This window comes from Panulirus ornatus, chromosome 13 (assembly GCF_036320965.1).
Source record: "Panulirus ornatus isolate Po-2019 chromosome 13, ASM3632096v1, whole genome shotgun sequence".
In the NCBI taxonomy this organism is placed as follows: Eukaryota; Metazoa; Arthropoda; class Malacostraca; order Decapoda; family Palinuridae; genus Panulirus; species Panulirus ornatus.
The window spans coordinates 50,810,866-50,834,934 of NC_092236.1; the positions used below are offsets into that span (position 1 = coordinate 50,810,866).

The following is a 24,069-nucleotide window of genomic DNA, read 5'->3' on the forward strand; positions in this document are numbered from 1 at the left end:
GACCCTAGACCCAACGTGTATTGTATTCTCACTGCTTTATCAAGACTGTAAACCGATTTACAAGTCGAATACAACTCGACAGAATGTAAATAAAACGCCAAATGGATGATCTATATATATCTGATCTCAAGAGGACGCGCACTGGGAAATGACGTTGCCATGTTCTATGATTTTGGCAAATGGGGTATAAACAGATGCCTAACGCTCCGAACACTTGGTAATAAAGCGCTGGTGTCCCACAATTTCTCTATGATTTAAAGCCTTATTCACTGACTTCGTTGGAGCTTGAAATTGTGGGAGTAGATAGTGCTAAAGGTAGAGTCTCACACACACACTTTACATCGACTTTGCCAAGTGTATGTCATCTATTGATGGCATTTTCGTCCAGATTCATCATATAGAAAACGTGTATCTTTACTCTGGTACATTATCAAATATATCTATACAAACTGGTCGAACATCAAACACTAAATAGTTTAGTTTCCCTTTCATTAGGTGTAAACATGTAAACGACAAATATAAAATCTTACCAAAAGTTAGAAAGAAACTTTTTCATGTTTCATATCACAATATACAGTTAAAACTTACTATAGAAACAATGAGCTTAACGAGGGTTACAGACGATTGCCTGTTACGTAGTTACGTGGTTGCGAACAAGTGTCTGGAGGAGACAGGATATGTCAAGTACACAGCGTGGAATACCACCCTCCCTGTGGGCAGAGAGTTGCCACATGCCACCAGAACAGACCAACGTCCCTCTTGATGGTATAGAAACACACACACACACACACACTGTCTCACTCACATGGCTATGATTCCATAGATTCTCCTCCACATTCAGCGACTCTCTTGGATGTGGTGGTGGTTCCTGCTGAGTGTGGCAATTCACAGTAAAAGATATTTTCTTGTTTTTTTCATATAATTACACATTTGATCGGGATCTTGCAATTGAACCTAACTCGGTATAAGATGACACGATCTTCCTGAAATACGTGAAGAAGTTTTCTCACTTCAGTCAGAGTTCAGATGAACTTCTGTAACTTTACAAGTACGTATGTTTTACGGACGAAATCCAACTCAATTGGTGGTGTAAGCCAACATAATTGGCTTGCGTACACCCTCTCACTGCCATACCGGAGTTGAAACTGTCGTGTTTGTTAAAGGCAGAGGTGGAGCGAGGGCGTTAGAAGGTGGGGTGGGGAGAGGTTAGTTAGCTTGGGGTAGCGAGGTACGTGTTCAACTACTCTTCTTATGTTATCTTGATAATTCTTGAACTATCATTTGGGTGATAACAAAGATTTGCTTTGAAAATTACCTGGAGATTAGGTTAAAGATATTAATGTTAGTAATTAAGACAAATTTAGTAACATTACGAGTAGCATAATCAGATGGAGGGTTACAATGTGATTGGGTTGTTATATAAGGGTAATCGTTTCCCAGCCAATGTTTGCCAATAGCATGACTGTGATCATCTCTGCGTATTGAATGATCGTGCCAATAACATCTCTCAGTTTTTGTTTTACCGGCCTGGCCAATGTTTACATCTTAATATACCTCACAATCTAACGGCGTAAACACTCCCAGTTTTCTAACAATTTGACTTCTTTTAATTACGGTCTTACTGACAGTGTTTCTATATTGAAAGGCAACAATAAAAGTACTGTTTTTCAAGTACCTGTCTTAATATTAGCTAAGGTAAGAGAACAAGGCAACACCAGACATTTATATTGATTATCTTTTGCCACATTGTTGTTACTTGATGTATAACACATTCTTCCTGTTCTCTTGTCATCCTTGTTCACAATCCACTTTGGATAACATGAATGACTCAAAGTATCCTATGTTACATTCATCTTCTGGACTTGTGGGATCACATATACGCAATGCACTTAAAAACATGGACATAACTACCGACATTTTTACAGAATGATCAGTTACAGAATGTTTATATTTTATCATACATAATCGCTGTTTCCCGCGTCAGCGCGGTAGCGCCAGGAAAAATAATGAATATTAATCTTAGCGTTGGTAGGATAAGTGATCAGATTACGTGGTTATCAACACATTAAGAAAAGGCAATTTTATCTTCTTGTTCTCATTCGTTCTTGAACTGGATGATGGAGATGAAGGTTGTTTGATTCGTTAAAGAAAACATCACAATCTTGTTAAGATGGCCATCAGAACTACACATTACCAACGTATCGAAGCCAAATTTTAGAAAGGTTACTCACTGAAGTTAGGATCTCAGTCTCAAGGTATTCCATGAATAAATTATTGAAAATGGGAGATAAGGAGATTTCCCATGGCAAGACCAATTCTGTCTTACTTGCTAATATAATCAATTTCAACTTACCCTCAGGGAACTTTAAGGCACATCTTATCATCAACCGAATCGTTATTGAAGAATGATCAAGATATGATCACATAAGAAGAGTAAATGTACACTCATCTCGTTAGCCAAGCCAACCACGCCCCTATAACCCCACAACCACCCCCCCTGTACCACAAGGCTCCCTTCGCTTTTTCTTTAAAGGCCAGGGGACAGTTTTCACTGCGGCATGGCAGTAAGAAGGTGTACACAAGCCCTTGTGTCGGTGTTGGGATTTTGAAACTTTGTAAGTTGTTTACACCTGATGAGACCGATTTCCTTCGTGAGACGTGTTGTGTATTGTAAGGTTTTGATAGATTATCTGAAGCCATAGTTCACTTCTCATCTGTTTCTCTGTCATTGTTGTCTGATCCGATGATTCAGTTTGTGTTGACCCAATGTGCTTATGACTTCCTCCAGGGCGTTGGTGTACAACCTCCTCCAGAGCGTTGGTGTACAACCTCCTCCAGGGCGTTGGTGTACAACTTCCTCCAGGGCGTCGGTGTACAACCTCCTCCAGGGCGTTGGTGTACAACCTCCTCCAGGGCGTTGGTGTACAACCTCCTCCAGGGCGTTGGTGTACAACCTCCTCCAGGGCGTTGGTGCACAACCTCCTCCAGGGTGTTGATGTACAACTTCCTCCAGGGCGTTGGTGTACAACCTCCTCCAGGGCGTTGGTGTACAACCTTCTAAGTCTTTGAGTCACTTCTTCTTCTTCCCTTCACGTTGTTTCCCTCCTCGAGATCATAAGTCTTCTTCCCCTTCATCTTGTCCAGTATCCTCTGCTTGACCCTCCTGGCGTACGCCCTCTTGACGGCAGAATACCTCAGGTCTGCCTCCCTCTCCTCCTCCTCCTTCAGCGCCTCCTGCAGCTTGGTGGCCTTCACTTTCTCTATCTCATTCAGGAGTTCGTCGCGCTTCCTCAGCTTCTCCTGAGCAGCCTGACGGAGAAGATTCGTCTCAAGTTAGTTTTGACGTCCTTGCTGTCAACACAGTGGGTTGTCTATGGCTGCTGGTGGCCACTGGGTAGAGCACCAAAAGGACATGTTACTTTAATTCTAGTTCCTGCCTGACTCTTTCAGGTGGGAAAGTTGTACGAGAAGGGAAAGGAGAAGAAGAGAAGAGAATTCCACATCTTCGCTAGTTGAGGAAAGAGGTTAAGTGTCACACGGCCAATCCTCGTGTGGCTGGACTTCACAACAGAACCTATGGGAAGCAGCAGCCACGTATATGCCACGGGCCTAAGCCCTTAGTGTCAAGTGGCACAAGCAGACAGCTCAGGAGAGCATTGGCCGAAGTAATACCTGTAGAAGAGGGAGAAGGAGGAGGACAAGAGCATCATCAAGGCTGATACAGAGAGAGAGAGAGAGAGAGAGAGAGAGAGAGAGAGAGAGAGAGAGAGAGAGAGAGAGAGAGAAGACAATAAAGTACATCATCATAGATAAAAAATAAATAAATCGTGCATACTGAATCACATATTATAATCGTAGATTCAGCGTTCCACTGAGACAGACTAGAGAGATCTTCCCCTCTGCATAAGATATGTTAGCACTATGTGATGGTTCAGCTTACGTCATGCGTCCAGCTTACGTCATGCGTCCAGCTTACGTCATGTGTCTAGCTTACGTCATGCGTCTAGCTAGCTTACGTCATGTGTGTAGCTAGCTAGCGGGTGTGTGTCTAGCTAGCTAGCGGGTGTGTGTGTGTGGAGGAGGAGGAGGAGGAGGAAGTGGAGGGAACCATACCACAGTGGCGAGGTGCTGGTGGTAGAGGAGGTAGGCCTGGTCACTGCTTTCCGCGTCCTGACGGAGTCGCTGAAGGCGAGCACGCTCCTCCGCCCGCCGTTCCTCCCGCTCCTGACACCTGTAGACACACACACACACACACACACACACACACACACACACACGAAGGGGGAGAGAGAGAGAGACAAAATGATAGTCGTAAAACATAAAAACCAGAAATGGTGTAAAAAGAACAAAGTCTCTGTCCTGTAGGAGGAGAGATGGTGATAGTGATGATGGTGACTTACTGCTCCGGGTGATAGTGATGATAATGATGCTGATGTTCATAGTGAAGATGAATGGTGATGATGCTCATGATAACTGAGAACAACATTGGTAAAGTTGAAGATGAAACTGATGATGATAATGATAAGAATGATAGTGAAGATATGATGATAGTGACGAAGATAGTGAAAATGATAGTAATGATGATAAACCTTTTTAAGCTACAGGAAACATATATATCTGGCACTATCCATACACATCCCAACTTTATAGATTACCAAGTATTATATTTTTCCTTTTGGTAGAACTATGTGAACGAGAGAGAGGCAGGGATCGTGTGGGAGATGAAATGATAACCAGTGGTGGAACCAGGCACTGGAACCAGACAACAGTGGAAATAAGAGACGAAGATGCTATTATGATTTCTCTCTGTTATCAAGTGTACCATGTCTACTAGATTATCACTTCAGTTAACCTGATAGACTGTGGGAGACTTATATCGAAACTATTCGTTTGATAATCTTTGTTTGAACGTCAGATAACAGAAGAGAACAGAAGGATGAAAAAGAAATTGACATCACAAAATTATCATAAAAATGTAATTAAGCCAAAAAAAAGGAATAATTGTATTATATTCGTTTTGTAGTTAGCAAGATAATGATAATGATAGTGAACGGATAAGATAGTGGTAATGATAGTGAACTGATAAGATGGTGAAATGATAGTGAACTGATAAGATAGTGATAATGATAGTGAACTGATAAGATAGTGATAATGATAGTGAACTGATAAGATGGTGGTAACGATAGTAAACGGATAAGATAGTGGCAACAATAGTGAAGGGATAAGATGGTGATAATGATAGTGAACTGATAGTGACAATGATAATGGACTTACAAGACATCCAGCTCCTTCCTCAGCCGCTCTTTCTTCTCCGTCTTGAGGTGTCGCTCTCGACGCTGGTCCTCCTCGAACTGCTGGCGGTTCTTGAGGACGACCCGCGCCCACTTGGCCTCCTCCTCCTCCTTCTGCCTCACCCTCTCCGCCTTCTCCCTCACTTGCACTGCTCGTTCCTCCACCACCTGTGGTCATACACACCCCTCACACTCTCCCCTACAGCACTCGCTTTCAGCACACACTCTTCTCTCTCAAACACCCTCATTCTTTAACCACACCTCTCTCTTACCCTTTCATTACTTACTCGATCAGTTCACCTCACACCTCATGTTGTCATCAAACATTTCATTTCCAATACTTCCACCCTCCTCCGCATAGCCATATCCACATGCCTCGCATCCATATCATATTGTTGGGACTACTATTCCTTCAAACAAACCCATTTTTGCCCTCCCAGATAATGATTTCTCTGTCCACACGTTCCTCAGCGCTCCCAGAACCTTCGCCCCCTTACCCACCCTATTACTCACTTCCACTTCTTTGGTTCCATTCACTGCCATGTCAATCACCAGGTATCCAAAACACTCCATTCAAAGTCAAACCCCAAATAGCCTCTCCTTCAACCACGTTAAGCTTAATAATCTTACTTATATTTCGCTTTTACTCTCGTGCTGAAGAATGTATGGAAAGACAGAATGTTATCTGGGAAGGCACAAATTGGTATTTTAATGAATAGTACTTCCAATGACATTATTTGGATGCGAGGCATGTGTTGGAAATGAAAAATTGTTTGAGGACAATATGTGGTCTGAGGTGGTTTGATCGAGTAAGTAATGAAAGGGTTAGAGAGATGTGGTTGAGAGAGCTGAAGAGGACGTGTTGAAATAGTTTGGACATATGAACAGAATGAGTGAGGAAAGGTTAACGAAAAGGACATATATCAGAAGTGGGGAGGACAAGGCATCAGTAGACCAAAGTGGAGATGGAAGGATGGAAAGAATAAGATCTTGAGCGATCGGGGCCTGAACATGAAGGAGGGTGAAAGGCGTGCAAGGGAGATAGTCAACTGGAACGTAGTATATATGTAAAGCGTCTGGGGGTACACCAAGCAAAGGTTTATCGGGCCTTGGCTGTGGATAGGGAGCTGTGATTTCAGTGCATTACACACGACAGCTAGAGAAAATATGTGAGCGGATTTGGCCATTCTTTTATTTCTCCCTGGCGTTACTACACTAACGCGGGAAAACGGGTGTCGTCAGGTTGAAGCCATTGTAATCAGTAGAGGGACGTAATGGAGACAGTGCACCGTGAGCCAGAATAAGAGAGGGACTGAATGATGGTTTGGCATTGATGGAGGGAGACCAAAGGTGTATCACCTCACTGTGGCTCCTGGTTATCTAATAGCGAGGTGTCGGCTGCTGTCACTGACCGTCTGAAGTGAAAGATTTCAGGCAGGAAGGGAGAAATGTACGAAGGAGAAGCTGGTGGCTACTGATGAGTATCGCTGGCTGAGTTTGGCAACAAGAACCTACAGTAAATCTAGGTGATAGTGTGCGAATGAGGTACGTGTATAGGGATGAGGTGACCTGTGTGTGTTTTCTTAAAGCATCAAGTTCAAGGATATGAGGTGTAGGTAGGTGGGTAGATGGTAGGGCGATGTGAGTAGTTAAGGATGTGACAAAGTGCTGTATATGGAGGAGGGGGTCAGAGCCGTTTGAGTGGTGATTTACAGGTCAGAGGCTGTACATCACTTACAGTGGTACGAGTACAGTACAAGTTTGGATTGTGTGGAAAAAAGATCTTAGAGGAATTAGTCTTCCTTCCTGCCAGTACTACCCCCTGCCAACAGTACCCCCTTGTCAGCTACACCCACCTCCCTCTGCCAACACTACATCTTCTTAGCACTATCCCATATGAGTGCTACCCCTTGCCAGCGTTACCTCCTACCAGCACTGACCCATGTTATCAGTACTCCATGCTGGGACTACCCTCCTTCAGCACTAACCCTCTGTTGTCACTCTAACGTTACGAACCTACCAGAACTACCATCTGTATTCCTCTCCCTCCCCTCCCATATCAGTGTTACTCCCTGTTACACCTGTGCTCTGCCAGTGTTACCACCTGTTACCCCTGTGCCCTGCCAGTGTTACCCCCTGTTACATACACCTGTGCCCTGCTAATGTTACCCCCTGTTACATACCCTTGTGGCCTGCTAGTGTTATCCCCTGTTACCCCTGTGTCCTGCCAGTGTTACTCCCTGCTACATACACCTGTGCCCTACCAGTGTTACCCCCTGTTACACCTGTGCCTTACCAGTGTTACCCCCTGTTACACCTATGCCCTGCCAGTGTTACCCCCTGTTACATACACCTGTCCCCTGCCAGTGTTACTCCCTGTTACACCTGTCCCCTGCCAGTGTTACCACCAAACTGTCATAATCATTCACCGACCTTGGCATGAATGGTCTGTGCCCTCTGGTCTGGGGTGGTCGGTGCAGGTGTGGCCCGGATGTAGGTACGGACCCTCGCCAGCACCTTCTGCCTCCCGTCTGCCTCAAGACGCAGCTCCTCAACGCTCCTGCTGGGGGTCTCCCGCCGCGGGGAGTGAGGACGGCGCTCGTCCTCCTGCTGGGTAGGTGAACGAGAAGAAAATATCCAGATTCTGTGAGGTTTGATGGGTCGTCTTGGGTGTAATTAAAAGGTCAGGAGCAGTTGGTGGATGTGGCAGTTCGTGGGTATCTGGAGTGTCATAAGTAAAGGTTCTTGACCCAGGGTGAGGCAAAGGCTCAGGGTGAAGCAAGAAGCACAGTGGCGAGGCAAGACCCCAGATGAGGCAAGACTTAAGGGAGGGTTGAGGTAAGGCGAAGCAAGAGACAGGGTGATGCAAGACACAGAAAGTGGTATGACAGGGTGATGCAAGACACAGAAAGTGGTATGACAGGGTGATGCAAGACACAGAAAGTGGTATGACAGGGTGATGCAAGACACAGAAAGTGGTATGACAGGGTGATGCAAGACACAGAAAGTGGTATGACAGGGTGATGCAAGACACAGAAAGTGGTATGACAGGGTGATGCAAGACACAGAAAGTGGTATGACAGGGTGAGGCAAGACACAGAAAGTGGTATGACAGGGTGATGCAAGACACAGAAAGTGGTATGACAGGGTGATGCAAGACACAGAAAGTGGTATGACAGGGTGATGCAAGACACAGAAAGTGGTATGACAGGGTGATGCAAGACACAGAAAGTGGTATGACAGGGTGATGCAAGACACAGAAAGTGGTATGACAGGGTGATGCAAGACACAGAAAGTGGTATGACAGGGTGATGCAAGACACAGAAAGTGGTATGACAGGGTGATGCAAGACACAGAAAGTGGTATGACAGGGTGATGCAAGACACAGAAAGTGGTATGACAGGGTGATGCAAGACACAGAAAGTGGTATGACAGGGTGATGCAAGACACGTTGCTGTGTGAAGGTATTGATGTTTTCCAACAACTTAAAATCTAAGATTTGCTAGAATAAGAATGATACAAAAACACGTCTAAAAATCACTATATTTAATTTCCTTAAGTTGAATCAATGATACGGAAATTATACCAAAATATGAGAACAAAGAAAGGGGCCAAAATTCATGAGAAAAATGAGTAAATACTTGATGTATTTGAGTAGAAATGTAAAGAAAAACAAAAACAGTAATATTGCCGCGGCTACATGTAACGGAAGTCACATGTAACAATAACATGCTACAGCGGCCACATGTAACAGTGGCCACATGTTACAGAGGTCACATGTAACAAAAGCCTGATGTTACCGTGGCCACATGTAACAGTGGCCACATGTAACAGTGGTCACATGTAACAAAAACCTGATGTTACCGTGGCCACATGTAACAGTGGCCACATGTAACAGTGGTCACATGTTACAAAAGCTTGATGTTACCGTGGCCACATGTAACAGTGGCCACATGTAACAGTGGTCACATGTAACAAAAACCTGATGTTACCGTGGCCACATGTAACAGTGGCCACATGTAACAGTGGTCACATGTTACAAAAGCTTGATGTTACCGTGGCCACATGTAACAAAAGCTTGATGTTACCGTGGCCACATGTAACAATGGCCACATGTAACAGTGGCCACATGTAACAGTGGTCACATGTAACAAAAACCTGATGTTACAGTGGCCACATGTAACAGTGGCCACATGTAACAAAAACCTGATGTTACAGTGGCCACATGTAACAGTGGCACATGTAACAGTGGCCACATGTAACAGTGGTCACATGTTACAAAAGCTTGATGTTACCGTGGCACATGTAACAGTGGTCACATGTTACAAAAGCTTGATGTTACCGTGGCACATGTAACAGTGGTCACATGTAACAAAAACCTGATGTTACCGTGGCACATGTAACAGTGGCACATGTAACAGTGGCACATGTAACAGTGGCACATGTAACAGTGGCACATGTAACAGTGGCACATGTAACAGTGGCACATGTAACAGTGGCACATGTAACAGTGGCACATGTAACAGTGGTCACATGTTACAAAAGCTTGATGTTACCGTGGCCACATGTAACAGTGGCACATGTAACAGTGGCACATGTAACAGTGGTCACATGTTACAAAAGCTTGATGTTACCGTGGCACATGTAACAGTGGTCACATGTTACAAAAGCTTGATGTTACCGTGGCACATGTAACAGTGGCACATGTAACAGTGGTCACATGTAACAAAAACCTGATGTTACCGTGGCCACATGTAACAGTGGCCACATGTAACAGTGGTCACATGTTACAAAAGCTTGATGTTACCGTGGCCACATGTAACAGTGGCCACATGTAACAGTGGTCACATGTTACAAAAGCTTGATGTTACCGTGGCACATGTAACAGTGGCCACATGTAACAGTGGCACATGTAACAGTGGCACATGTAACAGTGGCACATGTAACAGTGGTCACATGTTACAAAAGCTTGATGTTACCGTGGCACATGTAACAGTGGCACATGTAACAGTGGCACATGTAACAGTGGCACATGTAACAGTGGCACATGTAACAGTGGCACATGTAACAGTGGCACATGTAACAGTGGTCACATGTAACAAAAACCTGATGTTACAGTGGCCACATGTAACAGTGGTCACATGTAACAAAAACCTGATGTTACCGTGGCACATGTAACAGTGGTCACATGTAACAAAAACCTGATGTTACAGTGGCCACATGTAACAGTGGTCACATGTAACAAAAACCTGATGTTACAGTGGCCACATGTAACAGTGGTCACATGTTACAAAAGCTTGATGTTACCGTGGCACATGTAACAGTGGTCACATGTTACAAAAGCTTGATGTTACCGTGGCCACATGTAACAGTGGCACATGTAACAGTGGTCACATGTAACAAAAACCTGATGTTACAGTGGCCACATGTAACAGTGGCACATGTAACAGTGGCACATGTAACAGTGGCACATGTAACAGTGGCACATGTAACAGTGGCACATGTAACAGTGGTCACATGTTACAAAAGCTTGATGTTACCGTGGCACATGTAACAGTGGCACATGTAACAGTGGCACATGTAACAGTGGCACATGTAACAGTGGCACATGTAACAGTGGCACATGTAACAGTGGCACATGTAACAGTGGCCACATGTAACAGTGGCACATGTAACAGTGGCACATGTAACAGTGGCCACATGTAACAGTGGCCACATGTAACAGTGGTCACATGTTACAAAAGCTTGATGTTACCGTGGCCACATGTAACAGTGGTCACATGTTACAAAAGCTTGATGTTACCGTGGCACATGTAACAGTGGCCACATGTAACAGTGGCCACATGTAACAGTGGTCACATGTAACAAAAACCTGATGTTACAGTGGCCACATGTAACAGTGGTCACATGTAACAAAAACCTGATGTTACCGTGGCACATGTAACAGTGGTCACATGTTACAAAAGCTTGATGTTACCGTGGCACATGTAACAGTGGCACATGTAACAGTGGTCACATGTAACAAAAACCTGATGTTACCGTGGCCACATGTAACAGTGGTCACATGTAACAAAAACCTGATGTTACCGTGGCCACATGTAACAGTGGTCACATGTTACAAAAGCTTGATGTTACCGTGGCACATGTAACAGTGGCACATGTAACAGTGGCACATGTAACAGTGGTCACATGTTACAAAAGCTTGATGTTACCGTGGCACATGTAACAGTGGTCACATGTTACAAAAGCTTGATGTTACCGTGGCACATGTAACAGTGGTCACATGTTACAAAAGCTTGATGTTACCGTGGCACATGTAACAGTGGCACATGTAACAGTGGTCACATGTAACAAAAACCTGATGTTACCGTGGCACATGTAACAGTGGTCACATGTTACAAAAGCTTGATGTTACCGTGGCACATGTAACAGTGGTCACATGTTACAAAAGCTTGATGTTACCGTGGCACATGTAACAGTGGTCACATGTTACAAAAGCTTGATGTTACCGTGGCACATGTAACAGTGGTCACATGTAACAAAAACCTGATGTTACAGTGGCCACATGTAACAGTGGCACATGTAACAGTGGCACATGTAACAGTGGCCACATGTAACAGTGGCACATGTAACAGTGGCCACATGTAACAGTGGCCACATGTAACAGTGGCACATGTAACAGTGGCCACATGTAACAGTGGCACATGTAACAGTGGCCACATGTAACAGTGGCACATGTAACAGTGGCCACATGTAACAGTGGCACATGTAACAGTGGCCACATGTAACAGTGGCACATGTAACAGTGGCCACATGTAACAGTGGCACATGTAACAGTGGCACATGTAACAGTGGCCACATGTAACAGTGGCACATGTAACAGTGGCCACATGTAACAGTGGCACATGTAACAGTGGCCACATGTAACAGTGGCACATGTAACAGTGGCACATGTAACAGTGGCACATGTAACAGTGGCCACATGTAACAGTGGCACATGTAACAGTGGCACATGTAACAGTGGCCACATGTAACAGTGGCACATGTAACAGTGGCCACATGTAACAGTGGCACATGTAACAGTGGCACATGTAACAGTGGCACATGTAACAGTGGCACATGTAACAGTGGCACATGTAACAGTGGCACATGTAACAGTGGCCACATGTAACAGTGGCACATGTAACAGTGGCCACATGTAACAGTGGCACATGTAACAGTGGCCACATGTAACAGTGGCACATGTAACAGTGGTCACATGTTACAAAAGCTTGATGTTACCGTGGCCACATGTAACAGTGGCACATGTAACAGTGGCCACATGTAACAGTGGTCACATGTTACAAAAGCTTGATGTTACCGTGGCACATGTAACAGTGGTCACATGTTACAAAAGCTTGATGTTACCGTGGCACATGTAACAGTGGCACATGTAACAGTGGCCACATGTAACAGTGGTCACATGTAACAAAAACCTGATGTTACCGTGGCCACATGTAACAGTGGCACATGTAACAGTGGCCACATGTAACAGTGGCCACATGTAACAGTGGCCACATGTAACAGTGGCACATGTAACAGTGGCACATGTAACAGTGGCCACATGTAACAGTGGCACATGTAACAGTGGCCACATGTAACAGTGGCCACATGTAACAGTGGCACATGTAACAGTGGCCACATGTAACAGTGGCACATGTAACAGTGGCACATGTAACAGTGGCCACATGTAACAGTGGCACATGTAACAGTGGCCACATGTAACAGTGGCACATGTAACAGTGGCCACATGTAACAGTGGCACATGTAACAGTGGCACATGTAACAGTGGCACATGTAACAGTGGCACATGTAACAGTGGCACATGTAACAGTGGCCACATGTAACAGTGGCACATGTAACAGTGGCCACATGTAACAGTGGCCACATGTAACAGTGGCACATGTAACAGTGGCCACATGTAACAGTGGCACATGTAACAGTGGCACATGTAACAGTGGCCACATGTAACAGTGGCCACATGTAACAGTGGCACATGTAACAGTGGCCACATGTAACAGTGGCACATGTAACAGTGGCCACATGTAACAGTGGCACATGTAACAGTGGCCACATGTAACAGTGGCACATGTAACAGTGGCCACATGTAACAGTGGCACATGTAACAGTGGCCACATGTAACAGTGGCCACATGTAACAGTGGCCACATGTAACAGTGGCACATGTAACAGTGGCCACATGTAACAGTGGCACATGTAACAGTGGCCACATGTAACAGTGGCACATGTAACAGTGGCCACATGTAACAAAAACCTGATGTTACAGTGGCCACATGTAACAGTGGCACATGTAACAGTGGCACATGTAACAGTGGTCACATGTTACAAAAGCTTGATGTTACCGTGGCACATGTAACAGTGGCACATGTAACAGTGGTCACATGTTACAAAAGCTTGATGTTACCGTGGCACATGTAACAGTGGTCACATGTTACAAAAGCTTGATGTTACCGTGGCACATGTAACAGTGGTCACATGTAACAAAAACCTGATGTTACCGTGGCACATGTAACAGTGGCCACATGTAACAGTGGCACATGTAACAGTGGCACATGTAACAGTGGCACATGTAACAGTGGCCACATGTAACAGTGGTCACATGTTACAAAAGCTTGATGTTACCGTGGCCACATGTAACAGTGGCACATGTAACAGTGGCACATGTAACAGTGGCACATGTAACAGTGGCCACATGTAACAGTGGTCACATGTTACAAAAGCTTGATGTTACCGTGGCACATGTAACAGTGGTCACATGTAACAAAAACCTGATGTTACCGTGGCACATGTAACAGTGGTCACATGTAACAAAAACCTGATGTTACAGTGGCCACATGTAACAGTGGTCACATGTTACAAAAGCTTGATGTTACCGTGGCACATGTAACAGTGGCCACATGTAACAGTGTTCACAGTGATACAGTCTCGCCAAAACTGACCTTTCACTGAAATTCAATGGTTGATCATAGATCAGCTGTGATCAACTCATGAAGTGGTTGATCAATCATCACTAAATGTACATAATTTATCCATCAGTGTCCCAGTAGAACCAGCTATTGAGATAATACTCACTAATGTCTATGATCTCCCATCAAGGCCAGCACCCAAGATCCATAGGGTCATCCATACTGCAGAAGGCCTCCTTGTATCACCCAAGCCCCATCCCACATCCCTGAGCTGGTAGAGGGAGTCGCCATGGCCTTTCTCTCTTTCTCTCTCTCTCTCTCTCTCTCTCTCTCTCTCTCTCTCTCTCTCTCTCTCTCTTGGGCCCCAACCTCTTCTGACTTCTACACACGTCATGGAGAAAAACCCCAGGGGTTTTTGCAAGACAGCGCCTTCCGTCCAGCTACGTACGTACGTACTGCCAGATACGGTGATGACATGGCGCCATGAGGAACGAAGACCATCATAAGACACTACAGAAGGCTATGGAGGAGACATCTCTCTGTCCTGAGGTTCATTGATGGATCGGGTCCAGTGGACAACATGATCCTCCGCCCCTTCGCTTGATGTAGACAACCTGGCTCATAATGAGGGATACCAGACCAGTGTTCACCGTGAGTCTGCTGGTCTGTGTAGGCGTGTGAACGTTTGGGGGGTGTGAGTGAGTGGCTCCCTCGAGAGGTACAAATGAAGCATTATCAAAGTCTACCTAAGACGTGTTTATGAGAACTGTTCATCATGGGGCCTATTCCACCATCAAGGGAATCGCCAGAGTCAAGCAACGTTTGGTTAACGATGGTTTATCTCATGAAACCATCGGTAATTGTGTTCTTCCTCCATACTCGAGTAGTTAAGCAGAGCGAACATCAACCCGGAACTACTGTTCATCGGGTTTTCTCCTGTCTATCTGACTGATGATCATATCCTGAAGGAGATGATAGATAGAAACATTACCAGCACCATCATCCCTGAAGATCGTCTCATCATCATTGTCATCATCATCATCATCATCATCATTTACTACCAGAAGACGTAAAACATGATGACAACATGATGAGAAACAACCTCACACAGAGCAATAAACCCACAACACTCAACCAATGTAGCTCACAAGTACTCCTGCCCAGTTGAAGGTCGTAAACCCTGCCCAATTAAAGGTTGCCGACTTCAAGACAACGTGAACTACATCAGTATGACTACTACATCACTCAATCGACGCTGAACACTTCATCTACAAAAAAACCGAGGCTCTTTAAACTACATATGCCACGGCAACATAGCATGAGTCTCCGTCGAAGCATTGCCACGACTCAGCAAGACTACAGAGAACAGAAGCCACCATGTACATAATACAATCCCTTCATACATCCTCAAAGTACAGGACAAGCTCGTTACGAGTTTTACAATCAGTCTGTACCGCACCCCAGATGACCCCACTCTGTACCTCCATCGGCCTTTCCCAAGTGGGGAGACCTCAGGCAAGCACCTCCTACCCTTTCGCCCAACAGGTTCGACCCCTTACCCACCACACTGCCACCTATGAACTCCGAAGGAACACGGTCCACCAATCAACAGATCGTCTACGTCATAGCTCTCATTTGGAATACTTCAAGATGAGATTCATTCCTGTATCGTTCATTCTATTGTCTTGTATCATTTATAAGCAGTTTTACTAAAGATGGGCAGTGTTCATGTGCCCGAAATAAAGTGAAACTATTAGTATTTGAAACAACTGAACCATCGTAGCGATGTGTGTGTGTGTGTGTGTGTGTGTGTGTGTGTGTGTGTGTGTGTGTGTGTGTGTGTTTGTTGAATTAGTTACTACATTAGATATTGTACCTAACACAGGCACTATGGTGATGATGGTATCTGATCAATGGCAACTGTATAACTAGACCAATTGATTATGAAGTAAAGACATATTGTATAATATGAAGAGGTAGCCAGATACACGCCTGAAGAAACTGTCAGTTTCTCTTCCAGTTTCTACCATGCTGAAGCCTAGTCATGTCGAATCCTAGTCATGTCGAAGCCTAGTCATAAACCTAGTCATGTCGAAGCCTAGTCATATTGAAGCCTAGCCACGTTGAAGCCCAGCCACGTTAAAGCCTAGCCATGTTGAAGCCTAGCCACGTTGAAGCCTAGCCACGTTGAAGCCTAGTCATATTGAAGCCTAGCCACGTTGAAGCCTAGCCACGTTGAAGCCTAGTCATGTCGAAACCTAGTCATATTGAAGCCTAGCCACGTTGAAGCCTAGCCACGTTGAAGCCTAGTCATGTCGAAGCCTAGTCACAGCAGCCAGATATGACAAGCGAACCAGTGAAGGAGTTTGCCTACCTCAGCGTTGGAGCGCTGAGAGTTATATACGTGAGCGACCTGTGGTGGAGTGTACGTAGTAAGAGTCCAGCCAAGTGTGGTCTGCCATTGTACCGTGGGACGATATCTGATGTCATTATAGGTTTATATGGGAGGAGGGAGGGAAGGAGGTAATTGCTAATGGGTAGTTTATGATCAAACTCATGGATCCCAGAAGCGGATTCAGTGACGCATCGCTCTTTTTTTTTTTTCTTTTTCTTTCACGTGAGGGGTGACAGACAGATAGATAGATGGATAGATAGGTAAAGATAAAAAATATAGATAGATAGATAGAGATGTAGATAGATATATAGATAAACAGATAGATAAATAGATAGAGACAAACATAGATAGATAAATAAATAGATAGAGACAAACGATAGATAGATAGATAGAGAGAGAGAGAGAGAGAGAGAGAGAGAGAGAGAGAGAGAGAGAGAGAGAGAGAGAGAGAGAGAGAGAGAGAGAGAGAGCTAGCTTCACCAGGTCGTGACCATGAACAGCTCACAGGAACAGTCCCTTCTCATCTACAACCTACGAACGAGAATATTCATAGCCACCACCTGGGACTTGTATATAATAACCTTCCCACTGAACCACCGCATGTTGTTAGCATGGCCATAGAACGTAGCTAGTATTCCCAGCGTCAAATTATACTTACTGGAAGGGGGGGAGGAGGGGTTGTAGTTAGCTTGTAAAGGAAGAAAGATAAACACAAACGGAACATGTCTGAGCTTGAGTAGAATATATCACACACACACACACACACACACACACACACACACCAAGGCAATAGTGAGTGACTCATTCTTAAGAGAAATTGTGTTGTGTTTTCCTTTTTTCCCCCCACTCCAAAATCGCATGACACGATCAAAAATCCCTTTTAATTACGGCGTGTTAAGTCAACACCCTTACAAAGTGTCGGTTCCAGTGGTGTCTAAACACCCGGTGATAAACACCAGGATAAGATTAGATAACGATAAGGTGTGTGTGTGTGTGTGTGTGTGTGTAGTTGGGATCCAGCCGAACTCAGCGGTGAGCCCTCAGTCCCTCCCGGGTGTTGATAGGAAGGGGTTGTCGTCGCTCCGCTGCTCACGACGACTCCCGCCATCCAGTCACGCTGTACAAGCGTCTAGCCATCGCCACCGCCTCCGCCATCAACCAATCGATAGATTCCCCCCCCCCCCTTGCCTCTGTGGGAAGCAGCAAGCGATCGACACTGTGCGAGGAGGCATCTTAAGTGAGATGGTGGTCCCATGATCCCACTGTGGTGAGTGATTGATTTGTCGTCTTCTGTGTGTGTTTGTGTATGTGTGGCGCGGTGGTCGAAGTCCACCAGCAGGTCTTCGAAACGTGGGGGAAAGAGGGACCCAGCGTGTCGCCTTGAGGGGGTGAGGTGGTCAACTGTGTCTCTCTCATTTACGTGACTAGTTTGAATTTAAATATGTCATTCCTCCACGTGTAGAGGAAAAAAACTTCGGTCGTTTAAAGAAAAAAAAATACAGAAGGGGGCTTATCGAAGTATCCGTGACACGCGAGAAAACATAGACAAGGGTTATCACTTCTGAGGAAACGTTCGTTTGATGGAGCATTTTGAGGAGGAAGGGAGGGTGGGGGTGTCTTCTTCGCAGATCGTGCGGTTGTCACACGACGCCATGGACGACGTTATACGCTTGTGGCTGACGTCACCGGATTTGTGATAACGTCGCGCGATGGTGAATGGAATGGAAAAAAAGAATCGCTGAACCACCTGCCGGAACTTGTTACTACTTCCGCCTGCAGCACTGGATCATGTCACTCCCCAACACCCGGGACTCGTGCGATACGTCGTTAGTGGTGAACTGTTTACTGTACAAGTGGCGGTCAGAGTGTGTGGTGTTGAGGTGGGGAACAGCCAAGGATGGTCGAGATTCCAGTGGTCTTCAGTAGGAGTGGTAGGTAGTGTCTTGCTACTGAGTGGTGGTGGTGGTGTGGTGTGTGTGTGTGTATGTATTGGTCTGGTATGTGGAGGGAGTTGCCCACTCGTGCAGCCCCCATCTATCGAACTCTCTCTGTTAGCACAGTTTCTTTTTTTTTTTTCTATTTTTTTACATCTCTGTATTGTACCCACGTCCATAGTCTTATTATTCATTTTATTTCATTGATCCATCAATCATACATTATGCAAGATACTCCTTTACATCTTTTCTAACCACTTCATTACTTTGTTTCATGTTGTGGTCTCTGATAGCTCCCTCTATGCACCTTTCAAAGAACTATGCGCTATAAATGTCATGAGATATTCAAGGTCGTGATCGAGTCACTCATTACTCTTCTGTCTTTCGTACCGGATAATTTATACGGCCTCAAACCTCTCACGGTGACTCAGCTCTATCAATTCTGCTATGATCTTTGTTATGCTCTTCTAGACCTTCTCCACTAGTTCTTCGTTCTCCTGTAAGTGACCACACTAAGTACGCGAATTCCACTTTAGGCTGAAGAAAAGGATGTTAATATAATGCAGAATATATTTTCTTATCCATGTACTTAAATTCGATCCATGTACTTAAATTCGGCTCTGCTATTTGCTATTTGTTAGGAGACAGCGTGAACCTCTTTAAGAATATCTGATGAGATTAAGTACAATGTTGAGTCCCAAGTCCCTCTCACATACTGGTTTTTGCCGTTTACATTCCGCTAGATGATATTTGTACTGATGTCTTCTTTCAGTATGTGCCCCATCCTCATTACTCTTCATTTCTTCCGGATGAATATATCATCCACCGTGTATCGGATTGACTTTGGGATTGTCTAGGTCCCCTTGTAAGCTGATGCAACCCTCCTTCCTCCTCACTACCGACATGATCTTGGCATCATCCACAAACATATTGAAGTAGGAGTCCAATCTTCCCGGAAAGTCATTGACATAGAGTGCCTATGGTCACAAGACTATACCCTACAGCACGCCACTAGTGTCTCTAACCCATCTTGGGATGGTGCCTCTTGGCATGCATCCATTGTCTCTCCTCTGCTAAGATGATTTTCCGTCCATCGTGGGATTCTTCCCCTGTATTCCGACCTGAAGATTCAGTTTTCTTACCAGCCTCGTGTGTGGCACAGCGTCAAAGGTTTACTGGCTGTTGCACATACACACACACACACACACACACACACACACACACACACACACACACACACACACACACACACACAATCCTTCCATCCTTCTCTTTTGGCTCAGTAGAGCTCACTCTCTCGTAGAAGTCGAAGACCTTCGATACACACGGCCTCCTTTCCCTGAATCCATGTTGTCTCTCGCTTAAAAAAAGTTCAATCCTTTATATATAAAAAAAAGGAAAACAAAAATCATCCATTAGTTTTCTGATCACATATTCCAATATTCTGTAGACAATGCTCACCACAGGAACTGGTCTGTGGTTCAGTGTAACTTATCTAAAAATTGGGTCCGAAATTTTCCCTCTTTTACTTCCTTGGTAGTTTACCTTCCTCCAACGACATCTTAATATTGTAACCGTATCTGTTTACTTCCTCAGCACGTATGAAGAGATACATATATCATAAGGCTCAGGATTCTTATATGGTCCAAGGTTCCTTGATAGGTTGTTTAAGTCTTTTCTAAATATTTTATTCCTTTCCGAGTCCTCATCCCCACTCCACCATTGAAGCTGTAACATCTTCCAATTTGAAAACACTTTTGACTTTGTTAATTAGCTCCTCTCGTATCCTAACATCATCCCCTACAACTTTTCCACCTGAATCCCTTAACCTGACCAACAGCTCTGTAACTTAAGAATTTGTTCCTGATGAATTCATGGAAAGGTTTTGGAATCTGTCTTGTCCACAATATTCCTCACGAAATTTCTCCTTTCTTCTCCCTCATCATAATGTACTCATTCCTTGCTTTTTTATGACTGTCAAATGCTGGTTGGCTGGAGTGTCTACTGCATCTCCACCACAATACAGCTCTAAGCTCTATCGCATTTCGATATCTTGTACTGAATCGCATTGCTCGTTTTTGACCTTCCCTTCAACAACATGGAAACAGAAAATGTGCTTTTCATTCGATCTATCTTGAATACTATCTTGTTTACTAATCTCCTTAACTAACCTAACCTGATGTAACCACTTAACACAACCTGACCTTGTCGTACCTTAAAAGCTGTCCTTGACCTCCTCTGACCTTGACGAGCCTAGATTTCACCACTAAGTCGTGGCTATCTTGAACGCTGGTGTGGGAGAGAATTGTATCATCAAGGTCACACATTCTTGCGCCAACCGCTTGAATTACGGAAGCCACTTCCAGGAAAGCTGTTGATAGGATTATTATTTGATTTATTCTCTATACTTGATTGCCGTTTCCCGCGTTATCAAGGTAGCGCCAGGATACAGATGAAGGAAGGCCACATCCGCTTACATCCATACACGAACTGTCGTGTGTAATGCACCGAAACCACAGCTCCCTATTCACATCCAGGCCCTACAGACTATTCCATGGTTTATCCCGGACGTTTTACATGCCCTGGTTTAGTCCACTGACGGCACGTTGACCCCATTATACCACATCATTCCGCTTCACTCTATTCCGTGCACGCCTTTCACCCTCCTGCATGTTTCGGTCCCGAACACAAAATCTTTTTCACTCCATCCTTCCATTTCCAATTTGGTCTCCCCGCTCTCCTTGTTCCCTCCACCTCTGCCACATATATCCGCTTTGTCAACCCTTTCTTCAGTCATTCTCTCCACATATCCAAACCATTTCAACCCACTCTCTTCTGCTTTTTCAACCACACTTTTTATTACTACTTATCTCTCGTACCCTTTCTTACTCGAACAAACCACCTCACATCACATAATATTCTTAAACATTTCATTTCCAACACGTCCACCCTCCTCCGCACAATCCTACCCAAAATCTTTTAGTTCTTTCTTTAAGTGATAATCTTACATTACTTCCCATGTTGCTTAAATCCTTTAAAGTAAATGTACCCTTCAGCAACAACAATACTATAAAGAATATCTTAATCAAAAACTCACTTGATAATTCTGCGGGCTGTGTTTACAGAATTCCCTGTAAAAGCTGTAATATTTTTTATGTTGGGCAGACTGGTAAGGATCTTTATGTTAGACTTAAGCAACTTATATATAGAATAATAACAGGACAAGAATCAAATGCTTTCTTTGATCATGTTAAAAATTATCATCATTGTATTGGCTGGGGTCGCGCTAATTCATTGATTGATTGTAACTCTTTTACCACGAAAAATGTAGTTAAATCTTCTATCATTAGATACACAAAGAATAGTAACATTGATATTAGTGAAGGCAAAATTTGTAAACAGTTCCCTTTTTTGTCCTCATAATTTTTATTTTATGATAGGCATATTGCCAGACCCAAACACTACCTACCCGAACACCACCATTCAATAACACCATTCGGTAACATCGCTTCCTTACATATCAACTGACTGTTCTACGTCCTCTATCACATTCTCGTATCTCCCCTCACGATGTGACCACTTACACGAAAGTGCACTTGGGAACTTATCGTGTTTCATTCCCTCATGGTTATCAGCATATAGTAGATCAAGCACACCACTGTGACCTCTTGGAGAGAGGGGCAAGTATGCAGTCTGTTGTGGATGAGAGAATTTGGGAAGTGAGTCAGTTGTTGTTTGCTGATGATACAGCGCTGGTGGCTGATTCGGGTGAGAAACTGCAGAAGCTGGTGAATGAGTTTGGTAAAGTGTGTGAAGGAAGAAAGCTGAGAGTAAATGTGAATAAGAGCAACGTTATTAGGTACAATAGGGTTGAGGGACAAGTCAATTGGGAGGTGAGTTTGAATGGAGAAAAACTAGAGGAAGTGAAGTGTTTTAGATATCTGGGAGTGGATTTGGCAGCGGATGGAAGCATGGAAGCTGAAGTGGGTCATAGGGTGGGGAAGGGGCGAAAGTTCTGGGAGCTTTGAAAAATGTGTGGAAGACGAGAACATTATCTCGGAAAGCAAAAATGGGTATGTTTGAAGGAATAATAGTTCCGACAATGTTTTATGGTTGCGAGGCGTGGGCTATAGATAGAGTTGTGCGGAGGAGGGTGGATGTGCTGGAAAGGAGATGTTTGAGGACAACATGTGGTGTGAGGTGGTTTGATCGGGTAAGTAATGTAAGGATGAGAGAGCTGTGTGGAAATAAAAAGAGTGTGGTTGAGAGAGCAGAAGAGGGTGTTTTGAAATGGTTTGGTCACATGGAGAGAATGAGTGAGGAAGATTGACCAAGAGGATATATGTTTCAGAGGTAGAGGGGCCGAGGAGAAGTGGGAGACCAAATTGGAGCGGGAAAGATGGAGTGAAAAAGATTTCGAGTGATCGGGGCCTGAACATGCAGGAGGGTGAAAGGCGTGCAAGGAATAGAGTAAATTGGAACGATGTGGTATACCGGGGTCGACGTGCTGTCAATGGATTGAACCAGGGCATGTGAAGCGTAAACCAGGGGGTAAACCATGGAAGGTTTTGTGGGGCCTGGATGTGGAAAGGGAGATGTGGTTTCGGTGCAATATACATGACAGCTAGAGACTGAGTGTGAACTAATGTGGCCTTTGTTGTCTTTTCCTAGTGCTACCTCGCGTGCATGCAGGGGGAGGGTGTTGTCATTTCATGTGTGGCGGAGTGGCGACGGGAATGAATTTGGGCAGACAGTATGAATTATGTACATATGTATTTATGAATATGTCTCTGTGTGTATATATATGTATACGTTGAGATGTATAGGTATGTATATGTGCGTGTGTGGTCGTATGTATATATATATATATATATATATATATATATATATATATATATATATATATATATATATATATATATATATATATATATATATATATACGAGTACAGAATACACTACAAAAATATATAGTCATGGATTTCTCTTCTGTAGCTGATGATAATGTAGCGTAACCTCGCGTGACAAGGGCAGACATTACAGCCAGCGAAGGCTACCATGCCTCTTTGGTTAGCGTTGATGACCATGAATCAGCACGGTCCTGCCAATGGATCGGTCTCTCATCGGTTCGAATCCCTGGCGAAGTGGGTAGTCGTCCTATACCCAACCCAGGTGTTCATCCTCCCTTCGGTGCGTAAAGACGTGGCATATGTATATTTATAAGGTTGTTAGGCGGGGGCAACACGCAGGTAAAATTCTTTCCCCGTAACACAAACCGTAACCATGACCAGGACACCGGGGGGGGTGTTGGTGGCCGCCCACCCTCCTGTCCCCTTCACAGCAGACAACACTTCGCGCTTGGTCTTTGTGACGGGGCTGCCAGGTGTATGAGCAACACATTACACCCCAAGCCAAGTAAAACAAATCAGACCCCCTTGACTGGCTGGCTACCAGACAACGAAGCATCATAGCTGAACCCAAGGA

At 44.5% G+C, this 24,069-nt stretch overlaps 1 protein-coding gene across 1 annotated transcript; it reads right to left on the reverse strand.

Moving 5' to 3' along the window:
* Window positions 1-1,948: 1,948 nt before the first annotated feature.
* LOC139752575 (uncharacterized) lies at window positions 1,949-15,280 on the reverse strand. Its single transcript, XM_071668332.1, has 6 exons — window positions 15,248-15,280; window positions 14,892-15,002; window positions 7,725-7,901; window positions 5,275-5,459; window positions 4,114-4,231; window positions 1,949-3,309 (listed from the first exon to the last, which is right to left on the reverse strand). The coding sequence occupies exons 1-6, from the start codon at window positions 15,278-15,280 to the stop codon at window positions 3,058-3,060; spliced, it is 876 nt and encodes a 291-aa protein (XP_071524433.1). The 3' UTR covers window positions 1,949-3,057.
* Window positions 15,281-24,069: the final 8,789 nt, after the last annotated feature.